The sequence below is a fragment of the Ambystoma mexicanum genome, chromosome 5p (genome assembly GCF_040938575.1).
Source record: "Ambystoma mexicanum isolate Mex_15411 chromosome 5p, UKY_AmexF1_1, whole genome shotgun sequence".
Taxonomy (NCBI): Eukaryota; Metazoa; Chordata; class Amphibia; order Caudata; family Ambystomatidae; genus Ambystoma; species Ambystoma mexicanum.
This window is the reverse complement of record NC_090930.1, coordinates 927,496,159-927,517,885: the sequence shown is the minus strand read 5'-3', so window position 1 is coordinate 927,517,885 and position 21,727 is coordinate 927,496,159. Positions and strand designations below refer to the sequence as shown.

The following is a 21,727-nucleotide window of genomic DNA, read 5'->3' as shown; positions in this document are numbered from 1 at the left end:
GAAAAATGTTTTCATTGAAGATTTAGGGATTCATTTATGTGTAATGTGGGGTAAATTAAATAATGCAGACCTCCCACAAGGGTTGAGGGACCTGAATACTTTAGCATTTTCAAGAGACACTGTGGAGAAGGTACATGAGCATGTTGAGAGGATATTTGAGTATAGAAAGTAGTTGGAAAGGTTACGGAATGAGGATGACGAAGAAGAAAGTATGTATGTACAGAAACGATTTCTTCCGTGTCGTAAATCGACATCTGAGGAGGGGCGAATTTGTACAAAAGATGGATTTCAGACATATCGATAACTCCAGTTGAGGTATATGACACATACAGTCAATATACGCTAGAAATGCAGAGGAAACTGATACAGGTAATGGTACCTGCAGGATGAATGTTTAAAGAGAAAGGTTAGTTGTCCCACAGAGTTATTGAGCATTTATAAGAGAGCTTTTTCACTTGACACTTCTTCAACTGCTTTAGCGCTCGACTTAGCTCTGTTGCTTAGTAAGCGTTCGGAGTTGCCTACATCTCAGTTGCCTATGAGAGAGGTTCCTCCGACATTTGTCCCAAAGGTTGAGATTCCTGCTAATGCTGCAGCAGGTACACCTGCTGTGGACATTCCTGCACATTATGTATCGCAGTTTGTTCACGTCCCGTTTTCACGACAGGAAGTGAATACTATTAGACAAACTATTCCTGACATTAGGAAAAATCCGACAGGGTTCTATAAAGAGATAGAGTCCGTTTTGCAGTCCTCAGTGTTTACCCTAGGCAACATTGATTTGCTATTCCCTGTACTCCTGCCTGTAGATTTGTGGAAACAAGTTAGAACTATAGACGATTTACCAGGGTTGGGAGATACATGGGCTAACATAGTTAGGCTTGATGGGGAAAGGCCAGCTGGTGAGAGACCACCTCAGGTGATACTAACTTTGCCTGACAGAATCATTGCAAAACTAAAAACTTTAATCCCCGAAAAGAGAATTATTTGGGACAAGCTTACGGCCTGTGTCCAAGGAAAATCTGAGGGTGCTACCGAGTTCTTTAATCGGTTCGAACAGGTATTCTCGGATTTCAGTGGACAAGACTTAGGCACAGAGTCTGGGAAAAGATTATTTGTGGACAAATTTGTACGTGGATTGCTGCCTGACATCCAGTCACAAATTATGTCTTCTGAGAGCGCTTGGCAGGCGAAATCCCAATCAGAAGTACTGCACATGGCTCAGTACTACGAGAACCGTGTCAATAATGAAAAAGATAGAGTCGAGAAGAGAAAAGGTGATTTGAAGACTAAGGTATTGTTACAGCAAATTGTTAGAGGCCCCAGAGGGGGTAGTTCGCAGATTAGAGGTCAGTATGTTCCACAAGGGAATGTGCCCTTGGGTCCTGTGAATATTAACCAGTGTGCCTATTGTCGCCAGGAGGGTCATTGGTGTGCACAATGCCCTGTCCTTCGACAGAGGTCGAATAACACATTTGGAAATATGGGTAGACGATCCAGAGGTCGCCCGGGTGTAGGGGGCCCTGGTAGAGGCCAGTTTTTGCAGGATCCCCAACAACCTTTTTCACAGGATAATCAGACTTCGAGTGTGGATACTAGAAACATATTTGATCATCCTTCTGCTGCATATCTATCTGAAGAGCTTCCTTTTGATGATATTTTGTTTCGTTAGGATTGCCCGAAGCAGGGTTTGGAACCTACACCTATTCCCGTTAATCAGAAAGGTCCCTACGTTGAAATGGTAGTGGGAAATAGGAAACATCAATTTTTGATAGACACTGGAGCACAGACGTGCTCCATTGATCATTCTCGGGTTCCAAACATTCCACTGTCGGGGCAAACCAATGTTTCTGTAGGGTTTTCTGTCACACCAGTTGTTTGTCCGGTTTCTTCACCGATACCTATTTCTTTGGGTCCCTTTACGGACCACTGTCCATTTCTCTTGACTTCGAATTGTGGAGAGAATTTGCTGGGGTTGAATCTGTTGAAGGAATTAAATGCGGTAATTCATTGTTCTTCTGATGGAGTGTGTTTGACGATTTCACCACAGCAACGTTCTGTTTCGCAATTCTTGACTAGACCTTTGCCGCCAGAATTCAGTAATGTACCAGAGTGTTTGTGGGCAGTTGATGACAATGATGTCGGTGTTTTGCAGAATGAGCCTGTTAAAATAGTTTTGAAACATGGAATTAAGCTGCCCCGTATTCCACAGTATAAGATCTCAGTTGAAGGCGAGCGAGCTTTGAAGAGCATTGTTTCCGATTTTGTGCATCGTGGGGTGATTGAGGAGATTGCAGGAAGTTTGTGCAATAGTCCGATTTTACCCGTGTACAAAAAAGGTGATAATGCAATTCCATTTAGTTTTATAATTGATTTACGTGCCATTAATAAAGTCGTTGCTCCACAATTTCCAATTGTGCCTGATGTGACGACAATATTAACCATGATTCCAGCTACGGCTACTCACTTCAGTGTTGTGGACCTAAAGAATGCTTTCTTCAGTATTCCTATACATGAGGATAGTAGATACTTGTTCGCGTTCACCTTAGGGGGACGCTCATTCACATTTACTCGTGCACCTCAAGGTTATACTGAGAGTCCTAGTATTTATAGTAGGGCTTTGAAAGAGCAGCTTGATACCCTTGGATTGCCCCCTACTTGTACGTTGCTTCAATATGTTGATGATTTGCTTTTAGCCGCTGACTCTGAGACCTCTTGTAAAGAGGGCACTGTGCTGTTGCTCATCCATCTAGCTAAGCATGGTCACAAAGCTTCGCTTAAAAAGTTTCAATATTGTTGCCAGTAGGTCAACTATTTAGGCTATCGCCTGTCAAAGGAGGGAAGAAGATTGACACCTGAAAGAATAAAACACATTTCTGGCATGTCTGTCCCAAATACACAAAAGGAAGTTAGAGCCTTGATAGGTATGGCTTCTTACTGTAGGTTATGGATCCCAAACTTCTCACTAGTGATAAAACCGATGTTGGCCTTGACGAAGAAGGGTATTTCTTCGCCATTGCCATGGAATACGGAGCATCAACATTCATTCGAGTTGCTCAAGACTGCATTATGTTCGGCGCCAGTTTTGGGCACACCGAACTATGAGAAGGCCTTTGTGGTGTTTGTGCATGAATGTGATGGATGTGCTTTGGCTGTATTAACGCAGGAACATGGAGGGAAGAATAGGCCATGCGGTTACTACTCTTCCGCCCTTGATCCTGTTGCATGCGCTTTGCCAAGATGTTTGCGCGCTGTCGCTGCTGCTGCTGCTGCGTCTGTAAAACAGTGAGGGAATGGTCCTAGGCCATGATTTAACCCTGATGGTGCCTCACTCTGTAGATATTCTATTGAACAAAACCCAAACGCAACACCTCACTTCTGCACGACTGACAAGATATGAATTAATCTTGTTTGCTCCCCACATTCAAATTAGGAGGTGCTGCGTTCTTAATCCGGCTGAACTCCTACCTTTCCCGCAAAATACTGTTTGCGGTGACGAAGAGTCACATGACTGCCTGTATACTACTGAACAAGATACAAAAGGCAGAGTTGATTTGAGGGACACTCCTTTGGATAACCCACAAGGGGAGCTGTTTTGTGATGGCTCCTGCTTCAAACTACTGGATGGTACATCCACAGCTGCTTATGCAGTCACTACATTGAGTACGGTTGTGGAGACCAAGAGAATTACGCGTAACTCTGCGCAGGCCGCAGAGATTATAGCATTGACTCGAGCTTGTGAGCTTTCCGAAGGGCTAACAGTAAACATATATACTGATAGCCAGTATGCCTTTGGGGTGGCTCACAACTTTGGGAGACTTTGGTCAGAGAGAGGGTTTTTAACTTCGCATGGCACCAAGATCCAACATGGCTCCCTGATAGTACAATTGCTTTCAGCGCTTGCGCTCCCTAGTCTGTTAGCAATCATTAAGTGTGCAGCACATCGCAAGATTATAGATGATGTAGGGAAAGGGAATGCTTTCGCTGATCAAATAGCTAGACAAACTGCCTCTGATCTCTTCACGGAGATGTATGTTTCAAGGGAGACTGTAGATGCCTATGCAATGGATGAGGGTGTTGGGTCTGTACGGGATATCCAAGCCGATGCCACATTAGAAGAATCCAAGAGGTGGGCTGAGGGCTTGGAGAAACTCGATGATGATGGGTGTTGGGTGGACATGGTTGAAGGGAAATTGTTGCTTCCTAAAGCCTATATAGTAACGATGGTTACCATGGCACACGGTCCCACACATGTGTGCGCTCAACCGATCACGAGAATGTTAGAGAAAGTCTGGGTAAATGATAAGATTTCAAAAATTGCCCAGCATTATGTCCAAAATTGCATGATTTGCCTACAACACAATGTGGGAAAGGGGACAGCAACTCCAAGAGGTAGCTTTGGGCCTCTTTCTGTCCCGTTTGAAGTGATTCACTTTGACTTTATTGAAATGGAGCGATGTAACAATCTAAAATATGTCCTTGTGGTCATTTGCGCCTTTTAGTAAGTGGGTTGAGGCTTTCCCTGTTAAAGACGCTACAGCCATGACCACTGCAAAGACCAGGTTAAAGGAATTCTTCCCACGGTTCGGTTTGCCGAGAGTTATCTGGTTGGATAATGGTCCGCATTTTATCGCTGCTGTAATTCTACAGATATGTACGGCATTGCAAATTGACAAACTAATCCATTCGGCCAGACATGCTCAGAGAGCCGGATTAGTGGAAAGACACAATGGTATCATAAAAAACAAGCTCGCTAAGACGTGTGCCGGCACCAAACTAAAATGGCCGGATGCCTTACCGATCGTGTTACTTTCAATGCGGACAACCCCTCAAACTAAGACTGGGCTCTCTCCCTTTGAGGTGGTAATGGGGAGACCTGCTAATATTTGGGGTTTGCCTAAAAGCTGCGCATTGCGCGATGTAGAAAATGTACTTCTCTCTGACTATTGTAACCAATTGACTAAAAACCTGTTTTCAATTTATCACCAGGTGCGAGCGGCATTGCCGGTGAGGTACGAGGGCCCCGGTCACAGTCTACGACCAGGGGATTGGATCCTCGTTAAATCCTTCGATAGAGCGTTTTGCCTCGCACCACGTTGGAGGGGCCCCTACCAGGTGCTCCTGGTCACTGAGACTGCGGTGCGGGTAGGAGGACGTCGCCACTGGATCCACGGCAGCCACACCAAACGGATCCCACACCCAGTGCCATACGATACAGAAGACGCAGAACCCCTTTCCGACATTGAAACCAACGTACCCGAAACGGCAGACGGTGCAGAGAGAGTATCGGAGGCCGTTCCGGAAGTTGTAAGGCCCGACAAAACGGCCATCTTGCCCCCTTGCTCTCCCACTGCATCGTTTGTGGATCATCCATCTTCTGATCCAACTTCCGTTCACTCGCCACTTCCTGTGGGAAGTGACAACATCCTGTCTGCTGATTCTTTTGCACCGGAAACTGTGAAGTATAATCTCCGCCCAAGGAGATAGGTTTGCAATACGGCTCTTGCTGTACAATTGAAAGAATTTGAGGGCTTGCCATTTTTTGGCCCAATTGCATAAAGGGTTTTGCTGGCTAAGGGTTGTGGGAAAAGACATTAAGAAGACGTGCGACCGGAGCCGCCAGCAAACAAACAATTGGTGTTTCTCGATTGAAGACGACAATGCCCGCATCCGCTACCGTTCGTACTGAACTTTTGGACAAAAATGTGACTAGGAGAGACAATGAGCAGATATGTATGGGGCCCCGAAAACGTTTTGTTGTCTACTGGTGATAATCACAGGACTTTTAGTAACTGTTGGTTGTGGGTTTTGGTATTTGGAGAGAATGTACCCTTTGAATGATTTCCTACCTGTTGAAAATATAACTGTTGTTCCCACTCCTTCTGTGCAACTACATACCTTGTCACCTAGAGATATTTTGCATAGACGGAATTATCAAAATAACACTCTACTTCTAATTATGAATGCTACCCATGCAATCTTTAACAGAACCAATTGTTGGATCTGCTCGCATTTACCGCAACATGGGGATAAGGGGCTAGGTTGGTATATTCACCTTTACCTTTGACAACTGCTTGTTATGCTTCACTTAGAGCACTGTTCTTTGGCCGATGGAACGATAGCATCTCAGGGAACTTTGATGGCACTAATTTGAATAGTTTTGAGAAACGTGTTCTGACTCACCTGGGATGCTCGCTTTTCGCAAATAGGAGTAAGCTCAATATTGCTTCTATTAGGCCTTCTGATAGACTGTCTCGTCCTTTCCAATCTTTGATTTCCTTTAAAATGGCTCCAATAGGCAATAAGGATGCCGTGCCTCCTTCTTATACTGTTAACCATAGCCCCGATTCAGTTTCTTTCTGCATCCAGAGGAATGGCACCCGGTCAATGGGAGATTTTAAAGGTTGTGCCAACGTTGCAAATTTGACTGGGGAAGACAGACCTTTGTATGTAGGCGAACCTATCTATTTTGTTTGCGGTAATGTAGCATTTCCATGGTTGCCCAGGGATTGGCAGGGAACTTGTTATCTAGAAATCCTGTTACCTGGGGTGTTTATAGCACATACTGTAGAGGTTTCAAAGGCTCGTTCACGGCGGGACGAGAATGGCGACACTCCAGCACAGGTTTTAGGAGATGTAGTGAAATCATTCCTTCCATTCTTTGGGCAGATAGTGAATTCCGAGGATATCAGGAAACTAGCGAGAGTACTGGAGAGAACCATCAACCGGACCACATATATACTCTATAATATGACTTTAGAGCAGAAAGCGATCAGATTGGTAGCGCTTCAGAACCGGATGGCATTAGATGTCATTCTGGCTGAACGTGGTGGAGTATGAAAACTAGTGGGGTCCGCTTGCTGTGTTTTCGTACCGGATTCCGCCCCAACTATTTTTAAGGCAATACAGAATCTGCACATTCTTAGTTCAGAAGTGCATGTTCCCGAGGGAAATTGGGATCTTAGCGCTTGGTTCTGGGACTTCTTGGGGTTGGAAAGTGCTTTCAGTCTTGCTGATTATTTTGGGAATTCTGCTATTTCTTTGTTGTTGTATCCAATGTCTACCAAGTATATGTTCAATGCTAGGGGGATGTTGCGCTCAGGCGATAGGTACAATAGGACATAAAGTGTATGCCCCGGATAAAACCTCTAAGGAGTATGTACTGAAAGAGATCTTAGTGAAAGATCTAATGGCGATAGATATTTCTGACAGCTATTCAGGGTGTATGGACGATGACACATGGAGTTATTTGCAGGGAGATCAGAAGTAGTTTAGCACTTGGCATAGGCCAAAAGGAGGGTTTGTCAAACTAGAAATTATATTGTGCTTCCTATTGCTATGAATATATGTATATTGGCCTACGCCAAGCTGCTAGCAAGCTGCTTATAAACTACATGTGAATAAACTCGCATTGCAAGGTCCTGACCTTAGAAATCATGTAAACTGTCATTTTGGGTCAAGCCGCCATTTTAGGTTTTCTTGCTCTATAAAGTCACCATATGAGCTAAAATGGTAGCCTATGTTATTCAGAACAGAACTCGATTGTCATGACCTCTGTACAGCTAATGTATAACTTGCCTGCAGGCCACTTGTTAGGGTCATGAGCTGAGACCTTGTCCTTCTGCTGACCTGTGTGCAATGGATTACCTGTATCACCGAAACTGATCTATAATTGAATGAGAACACCTGCTTAACTATATTGTATAAATTAAGTCCCGCATTGTAATGTTAGGCCTAGAGCATACATTATTACCATTTCTTCTTGTGAATGTATAAACCTAAGATGAACTAGATTTGACCTGGCACGGGACCCTAGAGCAGTAACTTATTTATGGAATGGTTAACCTGAAGAAAGGCTGGACAACAGACTGGAGAAATGTATAAATGCCTGACTGTTTCAATGAATATTTGCACACACTGAGCACACTTAACCACGCCGGAGTTCGCTGTGTTGTACTGAGTGTCGATAGCTATCTGAATTTTGTTCTGTTCTTTTGTAACTGGATTCAGTATAAAATAAAGTACTTTGTATGTTCCTTTGTAACCTGTGTTTGGTGCGTTTCCTTTTTGGTTACCCTGCCTCATATTTCCTTGTTTTCACACCCCCGGATGCCTCTTCCGCACAGTGTGTCATTGCCCGTGGGGGCGGCACCTTTGATTTATGTGGATACGTCGGTGGAGGGGCCGGTGTGGCACCCTTCCCCGTTACGTCCCTGGATTTGTCCACCTCATGAGAGGCCTCCTCCGGTTCCGAAACGGTCTCCGGAGGATGCCTTTTTCGGTAAATTTCAAGCGCTTGTGCGCACCGACCCCATGAGGGAATATTTCAAAGGGCTTTTCAAGGAGAGATGTCCACCTACGCCGCCGGCCTCACCGGTTCCTCCGGTGGTTCCGCCAGTGGTTCCGCCGGTGGTTCCACCGGCGCCTTCCTTGCCTGTGGTGCCTCCCCCGGCTCTTCTGCCTTTGCCTCCATTGTCCCCAGTGGACAAGGCAGTGCCTGACACGGCTCAGCAGGATCCAGACCTGTCAGATGATCCTCAAGGCGATCAGGACAACAAGGACCTTCCCCGCTCTATCAGAGCCTTTCATGACCGGGTACTGGACATGATGAGTTTCTTAGATGTTCCGGTGCCCGAGGCACCCGCTCCGCAGGAGGGCGTGCTTTCTGGGGCGTTCACCCTGACTCCCTTGGAGCGCATCGGCCTGTTCCTGTAGAAGGACGTTCTGGCCGAGGTCCGAAGAGTCTGGGTAAAGCCACTCAGGACTTTTTGTCAATAAGAAGATTGACGCGAGGTACAGGCTGCATCTTTTGGAAGAGGTGGCCCTCCTCCACAGTGGTGGCTGCGGCTATGTTGCAATCCAGACCTGCAGCATCCTCTTCCACAACGGCTACTCAAGTCTTGGGGAAAGGAGGACAAGCTCCTTGACTCCCTAGGGAGGAAAATCTTTGCCAACTCAGCCTTGCAGCTCAGGCAGGCAAATGCTGAGTTGATATTGGCGGGAGCTAACATGCGGATGTGGAAAGGTCTGTCGGAGTTTGAGGAGCACATCCCGGTCGAGAAGTTGGAAGACTTTAAAGGAGGCCTTTCCTACGTCAGGGTCTTGGCCCAGGATCTCCATTAGGCTGCGGCTCATCACGTAGACACCTCGGCTCGGGGCCTGATGCTGGGGGTTGATACCTCACGGCAGGCGTGGCTGCATGCCACTAAACTTTCTAAGGAAGTGCAAGACAAGGTGTTGGACCTTCCATTCAATGGTAAGGAGCTTTTTCATTCTACTACTGATGTAGAGCTCACCAAGACCCAGGATAGCACTCAGACGGCTAAATCATTGTCTGTTCTGGTCAAAGCTCCTTTCAAATCCCAGAGACCGTTGTCTCAAAGTTGACCCTCCGCTGGTTTTAGGGGCTTCCTCGACCACAAATCTCGCAGAGTGGATACTCCTGTGGGGAATACCCGCCGTAGACAACAGCGCATGCGGTTTTTCGCCCGCTCCTCAGCCTCCTCATCAGGTTCAGGTGGCACCCCCACCAATAAGCCTGCCAAATTAGGGTTTTCTGCGCTCTCACGAGACCCCGGTGGGAGGACAAATTGCGTCTCATTGGGAGGCGTGGCAGACCATCACAGAAGACAGATGGGTCTTGTCAGTCGCTCGAGCGGGCTTCCGCTTACCTTTACTCCCTACCCCACCCCTCAACCCTCCTTTTCAGCTGTCGGGCTCACCCTCCCTCAAGGCCGAAGTTCAGAAACTTCTGGACCTCAGAGCTGTGGAACCCGTTCCCCTTGAGGAGCGAGGGGAGGGCTTCTACTCCCGACTGTTTACGGTGCACCATCCTAGACCTTTCCCAGTTCAATCTTTTCCTACCCCAAGAGAAATTCAATATGATCAAGCCCAGCCAGATACGCACCTCCTTACAGAGGGGCGATTGGCTCAGCGTTGTGGATCTTCAGGACGCGTACATGCATATCCTGATTTGGAATCCACGCAGGAGGTACCTCCGCTTCTCTTTGGGAGAGGAGCACTTCCAGTATCGGGTGCTTCCTTTTGGCCTCAGCTCGGCGCTGCTTGTCTTCACGAAGATGTCGGTGATTGCGGCCTATCTTCGTCTCCAGGGTATCCATGTGTATCCATATTTGGACGCTTGGCTCTTAGGCAGCCCTTGTCCGCTGGCGGCAGCGGGCAATCTCCAGTCTCTCCTTCAGCTCCTGTTCCATCTTGGGCTGTCAGTGAACTGGCGGAAATCCTCCATGACGGTCTCATAGGACCTGATTTTCCTGGGTTTTCGTTGGAACACAATCAACTGCAGAGTGTATCTGACCGCGGACAGAATGGCGGATCTGTTAGCCACGTGTCAGATGTTTGCGCAGTCGGACAGCTTGTCAGCCTGGTGGTTCCAGAGGCTTCTGGGCCTCATGGCCTCGTGTGTACTGGCTCTTCCTCTTGCTCGTCTCAAAATTAGACGGACCCAGATGGCTCTTCCGAGTTCATGGCGTCAGGCAGTGGATCCGGATTCCAAGGCGATAATGATTCCGGATTCCATGAGAGTGGACCTGGATTGGTGGTCATCTCTCAGCAACCTGTCTGGGGGCGCGTGGGTTTCATGACCCGGTCCCCACGGTGACGATCACGACGGACTCCTCCTTTCTGGAGTGGGATGCGACATTAGATCTTCTTCAGGTCTCGGACCTCTGGTCGCCCCAGGACAGGCTCCTCCACATAAATCATCTGGAGCTTCTGGTGATCTTCCTAGCGCTCAGGGCGTTCAGTCCGCTCATTGTCAACAAGGTGGTCCGCATAAGAACGGACAATGTGGTGTCAATGTATTAAATCAACAAGCAAGGGGGAACGAAGTCTTCCCCCCCCTCGTGGACCTGTCTCTCCAGATTTGGGAGTGGGCCGTGCTTCATGGTGTCTGGCTGCTTGCAGTGCACATCCCGGGCCAGCTGAATGTCACAGCGGATGCCCTCAGCCGGCAGACAGTGGTCAGCTACGCGTGGGAATTGAAGGCGGAGGTTCTCTCATGGATTTTCTTGCGTTGGGGCACACCGGAGGTGGACCTCTTCGCTACAGCGGTGAACAAGAAGCTTCCTCAGTATGCCTCCAGAGGGGGGCTGGGAGCCTCCTCTCTGGGGGATGCTCTCGAGATTTCATGGCACAACATGAGAGCTTACGCCTTCCCGCCTCTGCCTCTAGTTCACCGTGCAATTTGGAAGTTGAAGAACTCAGTGAACTGTTCCCTTCTACTCATAGCTCCGTGGTGGCCGGGCAGGTTTTGGTTCTCAGAACTTCAACACCTGTCGGTGTATCCGCCGATCAGGTTACCAGTAACTCCCGATCTTCTTCACCAAGGGGAACAGCAGATGTGGCACCCCTCACCACAATCGCTCAGCTTGGCGGCATGGTGCCTGAGTTCAAGTCTTTAGAGCATCTGAATTTGTCTACGGATAACATGCGCATTATCCAGGCAGCCAGGAAACCCTCGACCAGATCTCAGTACAAGAGTAAATGGCTCAGGTTCTGTCATTGATGTTTGGAGAAGAAGTTGGATCCAAGGGTGGCCACAATGCTGTCCTTCGTGTCCTCCCTAGCAGAGTCAGGGGTTCATGTTCTGTCATGCAGGACTTACCTTTCAGCGGTTTCCGCTTATCTTTCTACAGACCAGTGCTCTTATTTTCTGAGTAACCCAGTGGTTAAGAGGCATTTTGCAGGGTTGACACGCCTCTACCCTCCGGTTCGTAGTCCGCACCCGCCGTGGGACCTAAATGTAGTCCTGACGGTGCTGTCATAAACCCTTTGAACCAATGGCTACGGTGGACCTCAAGTACTTGTCTTGGAAAGTGTCCTTTTTGGTCGCCGTTACATCAGCAAGGAGAGTGAGTGAGCTCCAGGCATTGTCGGTGGACCATCCTTTCTTGGTCTTTCACAAGGACAAGGTAGTCCTTCGGACAAACCCGGCCTTTCTACTGAAGGTGGTGACCGAATTCCATCTGAATCAGTCGATCTCCCTACTGGTCTTTTTTCCGAACCCTGCCTCTGAGGCTGTGAGGGTTCTACACTGTCTTGATGTACGAAGAGCTCTTAAGTTCTACCTGGACAGGACTTCCGAGCTTAGGAGTTCTCAACTTTTTGTGACCTTCGGTAACCCTCAGGGCAGGCAGGCGTCTTAGGCAACTATTTCTAGGTGGATCGCTCCCTGCATCACGGAGTCTTTCACCGTCCAAGGGCTGAAACCTCCTAAGGGTATTCATGCACACCTGGTGCGGGGTAAGGCAGCCGCGGTTGCTTTTCAGAAATATGTCCCCTGGAAGTCCATTGCTAGGGCAGCTACTTGGGCCTCCTCGTCTGCTTTCTGTAAGCATTATTGTCTCGACATGAGCTCAAGAGCTAACGCTCACTTTGGTCAGGCTGTACTGAAGAACCTTTTTCAGTAAGGGGTATTTCCATCCACCCATAGTTCCTGTAAGGAGTGCTTGGGAATCTCCCATAAGTATGGAGGAAAGGGGACGGGACATAGGAGTATTACCAGGTTGCTCACCGTAGTGACCACCTTATTCCTAGTCCATAGTCCCCTTTCCTCCATATGCCCGCCCGCTGTCCCCTCTAATAAGGTTCCTCTGTTATTGCTAATGCGTCTTTGACCCGGCGATAGAAAAGGACAGATGGGCGATGCGTGGGGCGGAGCCAAAGTGGGCAGGGTTACGGCCGTGTGCCGGGCCCCGCGCAAGAAAGAGAGGAAGGACACATTTTTGGAAAAAATGTGGATGCTTTTTACAAAGTGCTCCAGTCCCGTGCCACAGGACGGAGAGATGTCCCATAAGTATGGAGGAAAATGGACTATGGACTTTGGTCTAGGAGTAAGGTGGTCACTACGGTGAGTAACCTGGTAATTTGACTCTGCTGGCAGCATTCTCTTCCATCTACATAATATTTCCTTGGTGGGCCATAAATGTAGCCTTAAACGCAGGAAGTTTGCACGATGGTATGGATTTGGAGAGTGCAACAAGTATGGAGCTATTATGCCAAATCTTTTCAACAAAAATGGGTCATCGTAAACATTTTTAAAACATGCACATTTTGCCCGAGTCTGAATCCAATCATATTCATGGAGCTTTCCCTTCGCTTTATTTGGATTTTCAATAAGAAGATTGATGGAAATATCAGCATCATGCAAAATGTTCAAGTCCCTGAATCTCCATTGTCTGGCAAATATATTATCTGATGTGTTTATATAATTAGATATTATAATTAGCAGACCATTGTCATTGTTAATCATAATACATTTCCTGTACAAGGTGCAGATTTTCCATTTATATGCAACATAAAGAGAGATCAGGCCAAGTTCATGGCGAATCATTGGAAGAGGTTCTGACATTGGTAGTAGCAAAACATCCCTCCAATAAAGGCCCTCTATTTTGCCCAATTATAGTAAGATTTCCAGCTTTTGGTTTCTGTGCCATACAGCACAACCGGAGTAAATTTTTGCTTATTGTACAAAATTAATGGGGGCAAAAGAAAATTTACAGTACTTTGCTCTGATCACTCTAGATTGAGATAATGCTGTAGACACTTTATTTTTTTAAGCTGATTTCATATGGAAGATCTTGAGGATGGTTATTTATAGACACTCCCAGATAGGTGTAACTCGAGACAGTCTGTAGATTAGTGTTCTGTAGCGACCATGTATGACACTTTGATCTTTGCTTCTTATTCCCAAATTACACAATTTCTGTTTTTGTTGTATTTATAGTGATGTGGTTTGTTTTTTAACATAGCTCTCTAATGCATTTAACATTGTTCTTAGACTTGGATACCAAGATCATGTCGTCCGCATATAGCAATAAACAAATGGTTGTCCCCTTAAGTCTGGGCGCATCAACCTCCAAACCTTCAAAGCTGTTGCTTATATGCGCGATATAAAAGTTGAATAAAGCAGAGGCTAACGAGCAGCCTTGCTTCAACCCACGATCAGTCATTATTGCATCGGATAAAAGGCCCTCTCGACTTAAACAAACTTGGATGTATGTACCTGAATGCAATTCGTATAACCATTTCAATATAAACCACGGACATTTATGATGTATTCATATTTTAAATAACATTTCAAGTGGAACTGAGTCGAATGCTGTTCGAAAGTCTATGAAAGCTGTGTACAATGGTTGTTTACGTTGATTTGCCTCATGAACAATGGAGGTCAGAGTGAGTAAGTTAATGGCAGCCCCCAGACCAGGAATAAATCCTGTCTGGGAAGGATGCCTCAAATTTGTAGTGGATAGCCATTTATTAAATTCTTGCAATACCAGCCACGCAAAGATCTTGCCAGGACAATCGAGCAAGGTGATGGGCCGATATGATTTAGGATCTGCTCTATTCCCCTTCTTGAAGATGGGCAGAATATAAGATTTTTTCCAACAAGGGGGAATAGATCCAGTGCTCATAATTTGTCTGAATATCTGGTATAAAATTGAGGACCAAACTTGTGGGCTTTATTTCATTGTAGAATTATGGAGGCCATTGGGCCCCTACAAAAAGCAAGGGACTGTTGTGGGTATTCCTACTGTGGGTTGCCCAATACTATGATCACACTCGGGAACGCACAGTTTCTTTATTAGGGTGGGTTAGGGTAAGTACATATCTATTCCTAGACTTACAAGTGCAAGTGGGTGCACTCTAGCCTGCTAAAAACACATGTTGAGCCACTCCAGGCTGTCTATGTGGGCTATTGGGAGACCTAACCTAGTGCCCAAGAAAAGACGCACAGGCAGAATCTTCCACATTAGGACCCTGGAGAAATAAACATTAAGGGCCCTACAAGATTCTTCAACGTAACTTTGTAAAAGAGGAACACACTGGAGAATACAATATACTCCCACCAGTCTTTTAAGAAACACACTCGTACCTGCCTGACGGAGAAAACCTATTAAAATGTCCAGAATTTCATCTGAACAGTGGCAGACATAGAGATAGCCCGGAGTGGCTCAACATGTGTTTTTAGCACGCTAGAGTGCACCCACTTGCACTTGTAAGCCTAGGAATAGATATGTACCGGCCATTAGGCCCCGTCGCCCTTGATCTACTCAGTTTAGATATACAATTTCTTATATCATCCTTGTCAAAGAAAAAGTTATGACCAAGTTGTGATTCTTCAAACTTAAGATCACATCCTGGGAGTGGGGTTTGATACACAGAGCCAAAGTATTCGCTCCAGGTCTGCTAGATACAGAGTTTGTCTGAACCGAAGCTTGCGTTTTGTGTACAGCTTTGTCCAATAAGGCCCAAATTCCCCGTGTTGACTTCGGTTTAATCTGGGCCATCATTAACTCCCCATCTTTTTGGTATCGGATAACTTTATGACCCCCCTTAAACCATTTTTTGTAATCCGCTTTTAAGGCTTTCATCTGGATGTTTCTACCACTTGTAGGAATATATTTTGAATTCTTTAAATCAGCTTTTTTCTGTTTCAGCTCGAGATCAAAGGCATGTAAATGCCTATGGCTGCATTGCCCATCACGTAGTCTTTTCTGAGCAAATCTTTGCATTGAGGCAATATAACATCCTTCTTCTAGAGGGTTCCTCTGCATATTATTGTTAATGAGTAGTTGTTCAAATTTGTGTAACTTAGACTATGTCCATGCAATGCGAGTCCATGAGTTCTTAGACTTGATGTGTACAAGGTTACTGTTCCTAAAAATCATGGATTGACATGAAGGCCAATTCCACGATAAACACAGTTGTTTGTGGTCGCTATGATCAGAGGCTTTGATCACTAATGATGACGCCATGTCTATAAATTTGGAGTAACTTTAAATATAATCAAGATTGGCTTCTTGCAAGCCTCTCCGCCAAGTTAACGGGGGGATATCTTCCTTTAGGGCCCCATTTAGCATCACATAATTCCTACTTGGCATTAACTGCTCCCATTCTAGTTCATCTGGTGTGACCTGGGTTTTATCAGGTGCCATTAGATGAAGATTTAGATCTCCCATAATTAAAGTATGATTGATGGACGAATCAGGAGATATTTCATCTAGTGTGCAACTAAGATGTTCAAAGAACTCTTTTGACGATAGATGGGCTTTCCCCCAATATATATTTATGATGATAAAAGTCAACTTATTTCTCTGAAGTTTGAGCTTCTGAATATAAGGAGTAGAGGAAATAGAAGCACTGCCCTTAAAATGCATGGATTTCTTAATAGCTATCAAGAGGCCTGCCATGGGACGACCTCTTATTACATATCGCCGGTACCATGAATATGTCAAATGCGTCCCATGTCGGGGCTTCAATTAACCATGTTTCCTGCTACACTATAATGTCACAGGCACTCAACTCATTCTCCTTTGAGTTGATAAAATGCCTGTGGCCCCTTGTATTCCAGGAAACTAGGCACACCGTCTCCTTTGGCAAGAATTGTTAGTCTTCCATCAAGGCTACATTGATTCCAAGGATTCGATTTATTATTATCATGAGTTGGATTTTGGGAGTGATTTGTCGTATTGTATATTCTCATGCTTGTTGACTCTTGAATATTGTCACAGGAATTTACCAAGGTGTCTTGGATCAAGGCAAATCCCAGGTTGAACAATGACAATCTGGCGTCCCATAGTATGTTGGCAATAATTCCTGATTTTATAAATAATCTTGCCTCCTGTTAAATTACGATCATTAATGAATTCAACTAATTCAATATCTGTTGAAGCTAGATCCGCCAGACTTGGTACATCTCTGCAAATATTTAGTATACTTGCTCGATTAAGATCGTACTGACTAAAAGGATGGTCTCTACATTTAATTAGAAATCGATAACAGTTTTTATATTGCAAGACTTTACTCCTGGGCTGCCCAATCACCACATTACTGGACGTGTTACCAGAGGTTTTTATGGAATTACTTATACTTAAAGTATTATTAGAATGGATACTTCCTGCTTGTGAATAAATTGGGCCTTTAAGCAAACGAGTCAAGGGTGGGATGGGAACCTTCTGTGCTCGTTTTTTGGGATTTGGCAGGGGTGCAGACCGCGAGTCGCCCATATATTGCGCAATAGAGTTTTTTTTTATTTCTTCTCTCAATTGCTGCATGTTTGGAATTAGTGTGACCTCTGTTGGAGTGTTTTTTTGACATGTTCGTTGTATTCAAGGGGTTATTTATGGGATTCTGCCCTGTTTGTGAATATACCAAACCTTCATGGAGAGGAGTAAAGACAGGGGAAGTTGCCTTCTGAATTTGCTTTTCACTATTTGAGGGGCAGAAAGTCTGGCTGTCACTCATATATTGAGCAATTGAGTTTTTTATCTCTTCTATCAATTGATGAATACTTGGAACAGTCAGGGTCTGCTGATTTAGGTTCCACAAATGATGCCTGACAGTCTGTAACCTGCGACACTGTCTGAGGGGGCACCCTGCCAGTGTTCACCATATTAACCAGATCATCCAGAGGTTGATACTCCGAGACTACACTGCCAGCATTCTTGGTTTGGCAATCATCGAGGATTTGTTTACTCGCAAATGGCAAGGGCACCATTGATTTCGGTCTAGCTGGATTAATCCATAATTTAATAAATCGCTGTGTCTTAGATTTTTGAGCACCAAGTTGAGATGCTTTTGTGGCGCAAATTTTTCTCTTCCTTTCTTTAGAAGGTTTGCTTGCCAAACTAAGTGGAGGCGGCTTTGTGAACAAAGTAAATAAATTTTGAATCTGGTTCAAATCGCCCTCAATAGATGTTGATGTTGCTTGAACCAGGTGTACCGCATTTGGGGCCACTAACGACTCCGCAGCTAGAATCTTTATGGGTTCTGCCATAAGTAATGGGTCTGCGCTGTTTGTTTTAATCAGCTGATGGTCATGAAGGACCTTGTCTTTGTGAGCCGTTTTGTGTCCAAATGAATAGTGGGTATTGCCGGTAGAGGCTTCTGTGTTATCAGTGTTACTAATGACATCGATGGATGATTTTGTGCTTCACACAGGCACTTTGTAGACAAACACTCATTTAACACTTGGGACAATAAATCCGATTGATTCACTATTTTTTGCTCTAGTACTTCATATAGACGCGCCACTGTAAGAAGGGCGGTGTTCCTTGCACCAAGTGTGTTATTAAGGGCTGGAGTCTCTGGAAAAGAAAACCGCTGAGAATTGCTATCTTGAATAAAGAAATATCGGTCTCCCGCCAGTTCTGCAAATTTCGAGCGGCGTGGCGTCGGAGCTATAAAGGAAAGTGATGTGTTCAATGAGTGCATGTCAGAGTTATCGAACAAAATTGGTGATTTGGAAAGGTCAAATGGGGCTTTTGAGATTTCAGTGGGCTGATTTAAAGGCTTAGGGAGTTCAGCGACTAATGGAATATGAACGCCTGACTCTTCATGTAATTGAATCAAATCACCTGTATTTGAACATATATACAAAATGTCCTCCGATTTGTGACATGTTGTTAGATGTATTAATAAAGTCAATAGCATCATTGTCAATGTCACCAGCAACTGTTAGCAGGTCATACGATTTACGCAGATTGTATTGGGCTTGAATTGAGCAAGCAGGGGAGTTTTTATCAGTGGTTTACTATCACAAAGGGGCTCAACCTGGATGGTTCCCTTCACCTGCGTTCCCTGCATGAATATGACTTCCCGAGTAAGCACCGCCGATTCCAAGACTGAATCGGATATATCATGCGGTCGTTGCGAAATGACAGCCTCTTGTATTTCAGAATGAACCACTAGGCCGCCGATGTTACATGTGGTCGTTGCGAGGTGACTGCCTTTTGTGTTTCAAAATTAACCACTACGGCCACCGATACATTATCTGAACTAAGATTCGAAGAGGGAACCTTCGTAACCGGGGCAGAGTCCTTTTCAATTAAAACACGGTGGACCTGTGCAAGTTGTTTAGACTCCGGAATACAAAAAGATCTTATATAGGCTGTTAAACACTTGTAACTTAGGGATTAATTCTGGGAGGGTCCTTTTTTGTCAAGGGAAGAAAAACATTAATCCCTAACTCCGGGGCAACGCTCACGGGCATGCCAGTTTTTAAAGTATATGCACTGGTAGACATAATCATGGTACCTACTTATGCAAACAATCAGGAATCACACAAAAAAAATGAACAACAAACATTACAAAAAGCACGTTAAATGAATAATCTAGCGCCACGCTTACTCTACCTCCCTCTCTCACGTGTGACAGCAACTCACTTAAGCAACTGCACTTCTGCAGATGCGTGCGCGGATGCGCGTGCACAGTGAGTATATAGAATTTTGGGGGAGAGGGCAGAGCAAGCACTGGAAAAAGAAAAAATAAATCTGTATAAATGTTTGGATTGTTTACCAGTTCCTAACAGTTCCCAGGCGTAGATCACTGTAAACGTCCCACTTAGACAAAGTTGCTTGTACCGCTCCAATCACGTTCCTGCTGCGGGTAATGGTTACAAGTCCACAATCAAGTCCAAACACATGGAGGACAGCGAATCAGCGAGACAGCAACTCACTTAAGCAACTGCACTTCTGCAGCAACAATATAGAAATGAAGATTACCCTGGAAAATAGCAGGTGTATATCCTTCAAGATATTATGAGAACTATTAAATTTTGTCTTTCATAATGTGCAGCACCTACACAAAGCTAGTATCAAAATGTGTTGTGAAATCTTACCATTGGTGCAGTTGGTGTCTGCTACTTTAAGTTCCACCTTCAACACAGAGAAGGGTTTGATGTGTGTATCCATCAATCTTTTCGATTTGCCTTTGTGAGTGGTTGCCTGTATTTTGTCCCAGGCTTTAGTGCATACAGTAGTCCCATTAGATTCAGACTCCTGCTTGAAGTAGCCATTAGTCAGCCATAAGCGTTATTGTAAGTTAGAGAAACAATGTCAGCCCCTGCTACCCTGCTCCTAATTTGATGTGCAAAACCTGATTATTTCTTGTGTGTGTCTGGAGTAGGGGGTTATTCAAGTTGCCTTCATGTTAACCCCTTTTTAGGACAAAAAAGTGGTTACTAATAATTACTTTTCTGCTAGTTACGCATTGCATCTCTAGCACACAGATATTCTAGAGTCTGTTCAGGCATTCCTTTTGTCTTTTTTTGCCTAATGCAATGAGTGGGAAATTTAGAGTTGGAACACTGTTGATCTTTTGATGCGGTGGGGATAGCAGCAAACAAGTCTGCTATTTTCAGGTAGATGACGTTGTTTTCGATTTTGTAATTTTATGTCAAATAAAACTCTTAAACCCAGTTGCTGTTGCAGCACTCGGGAACAGGGATGTATTATTAAATGTTGCACTGTCGAGGTCACACATACCTGGATAAATACTGGAGCATGTTTATCATGCTTAATGAGCCCTATTCAAGCACAACCTGCTGATATGTTCGGTGGCAGATGAAGTGTGTAATGACCTTCCTATACTGATTGAATGTATCACTCTTCTCCACTCAAGAAGGCAAGTCTGAAAAGCAGTCCCTGACGAGAACAACAATAGAACTACATGAGTTTAACATTTTAAAAGATTTCCTAACTGCATTCGTTTTTTAGTTACTTTTGACATGTCTGATGTTTTACTGTTTGTTTCATAATTGTCTTGTATTGTTTTAACATCAGCATGCCCTCCGAAACGGTCAAAGGGGTCAAATGGCGGTACGTAAGCATTATTTAAATCAAAACAAGAGTTCTGTTTACAGATTTTCCAAAAAATAACAAAATTGCAGACAAACAGCCAGAATTGTAGAATCAAGTAAGACAGAAATAATGAAAGAAACAAAATCCAATTAATTTGTGTCCAACGACCATAGATCGGGCACAGACTTATTCTAGGTAAGCAATCCCGTGACTAGGACAGTGAGGTAAGAAAACAGACTTGACAAAGCCATTCACTGTAAGAAAACAGAAATCAAGATAGTATATAAGATTCAACTCTGTTTTGCCTTTCCTTTAATATCGCACTACATCAAACATGCCTCAGATAGGGTCACCAGGTACAGAACATTTAGCTGAAGTGTTTACTCTTGAATTTTGCCAGCGCTCCTTCTAGCAGTCTGTTTGTACAGTCTTGCTGCAGAACCAGTGTTATGTATTGGTTCAATATGATTGCTGCTACTTGCAACCATCTCCATCGACTTTCACCTTGGGCCCAATATTGGTCAATATTTGACAGAACACAGTGATGCACTTTCTATTTTCCGATTTTACAGCCAGTTGATTCAGCAACATGCCATTTATAAAGTCACGTGTCAAGGTGTTACTATACCACGGCACCATATTTAGACTTATGCTTCCTATTGGTAATCTAAAATATTATGGTTGTAACTGATTATGCCAATCTAAGTTAACATGTAATGTGTGCATGTTTTGTTGCATAAATGCAGAAATGAAATGGCGCTCAACATTTAAACAGGTAGTCAACAATGGGAAATTAACTAGCAACAGCTATCCTCTACAAATCAACTTTAAAGTGGGCAGCTTTATGTAGTAAAATCAAATGTAACCGGTTATAGATTAGTTATGGTACACAAATCCTATGTCACTGAGATCCTTTTATAACAGAATAGCTGGAGCGCTTGCTGTTGAGAAAACAATTCCCCAATTTAGGGGATGGAGCCTGAGGATTTGTTTGATGTAAATTAGGGTGACATGTTGAGGGGATTAAGATGGGTGTCTTAAATTATTTTGTTTTCTGATGGCACCGTAGTTCTGTTTTGAGCTCAATTTGTTAGGGTGCATGTTCTGTACCTCTGCTTCAAAGT

At 44.6% G+C, this 21,727-nt stretch overlaps 1 protein-coding gene across 3 annotated transcripts in view; it reads left to right on the top strand.

The window, feature by feature from the left end:
• The window catches only part of LZTFL1 (leucine zipper transcription factor like 1), a 488,680-nt gene that overhangs the window by 229,155 nt on the left and 237,798 nt on the right, over positions 1-21,727 (top strand). For 2 of the 3 annotated variants that reach the window (XM_069613358.1, XM_069613359.1), the window contains exon 5: positions 20,586-20,621. The exons of the other annotated variant lie outside the window; for it this stretch is intronic. In XM_069613358.1, coding sequence (XP_069469459.1) covers positions 20,586-20,621 — 36 coding nt within the window. The remainder of the gene's footprint in view (positions 1-20,585; positions 20,622-21,727) is intronic. 3 annotated transcript variants of the gene reach the window in all.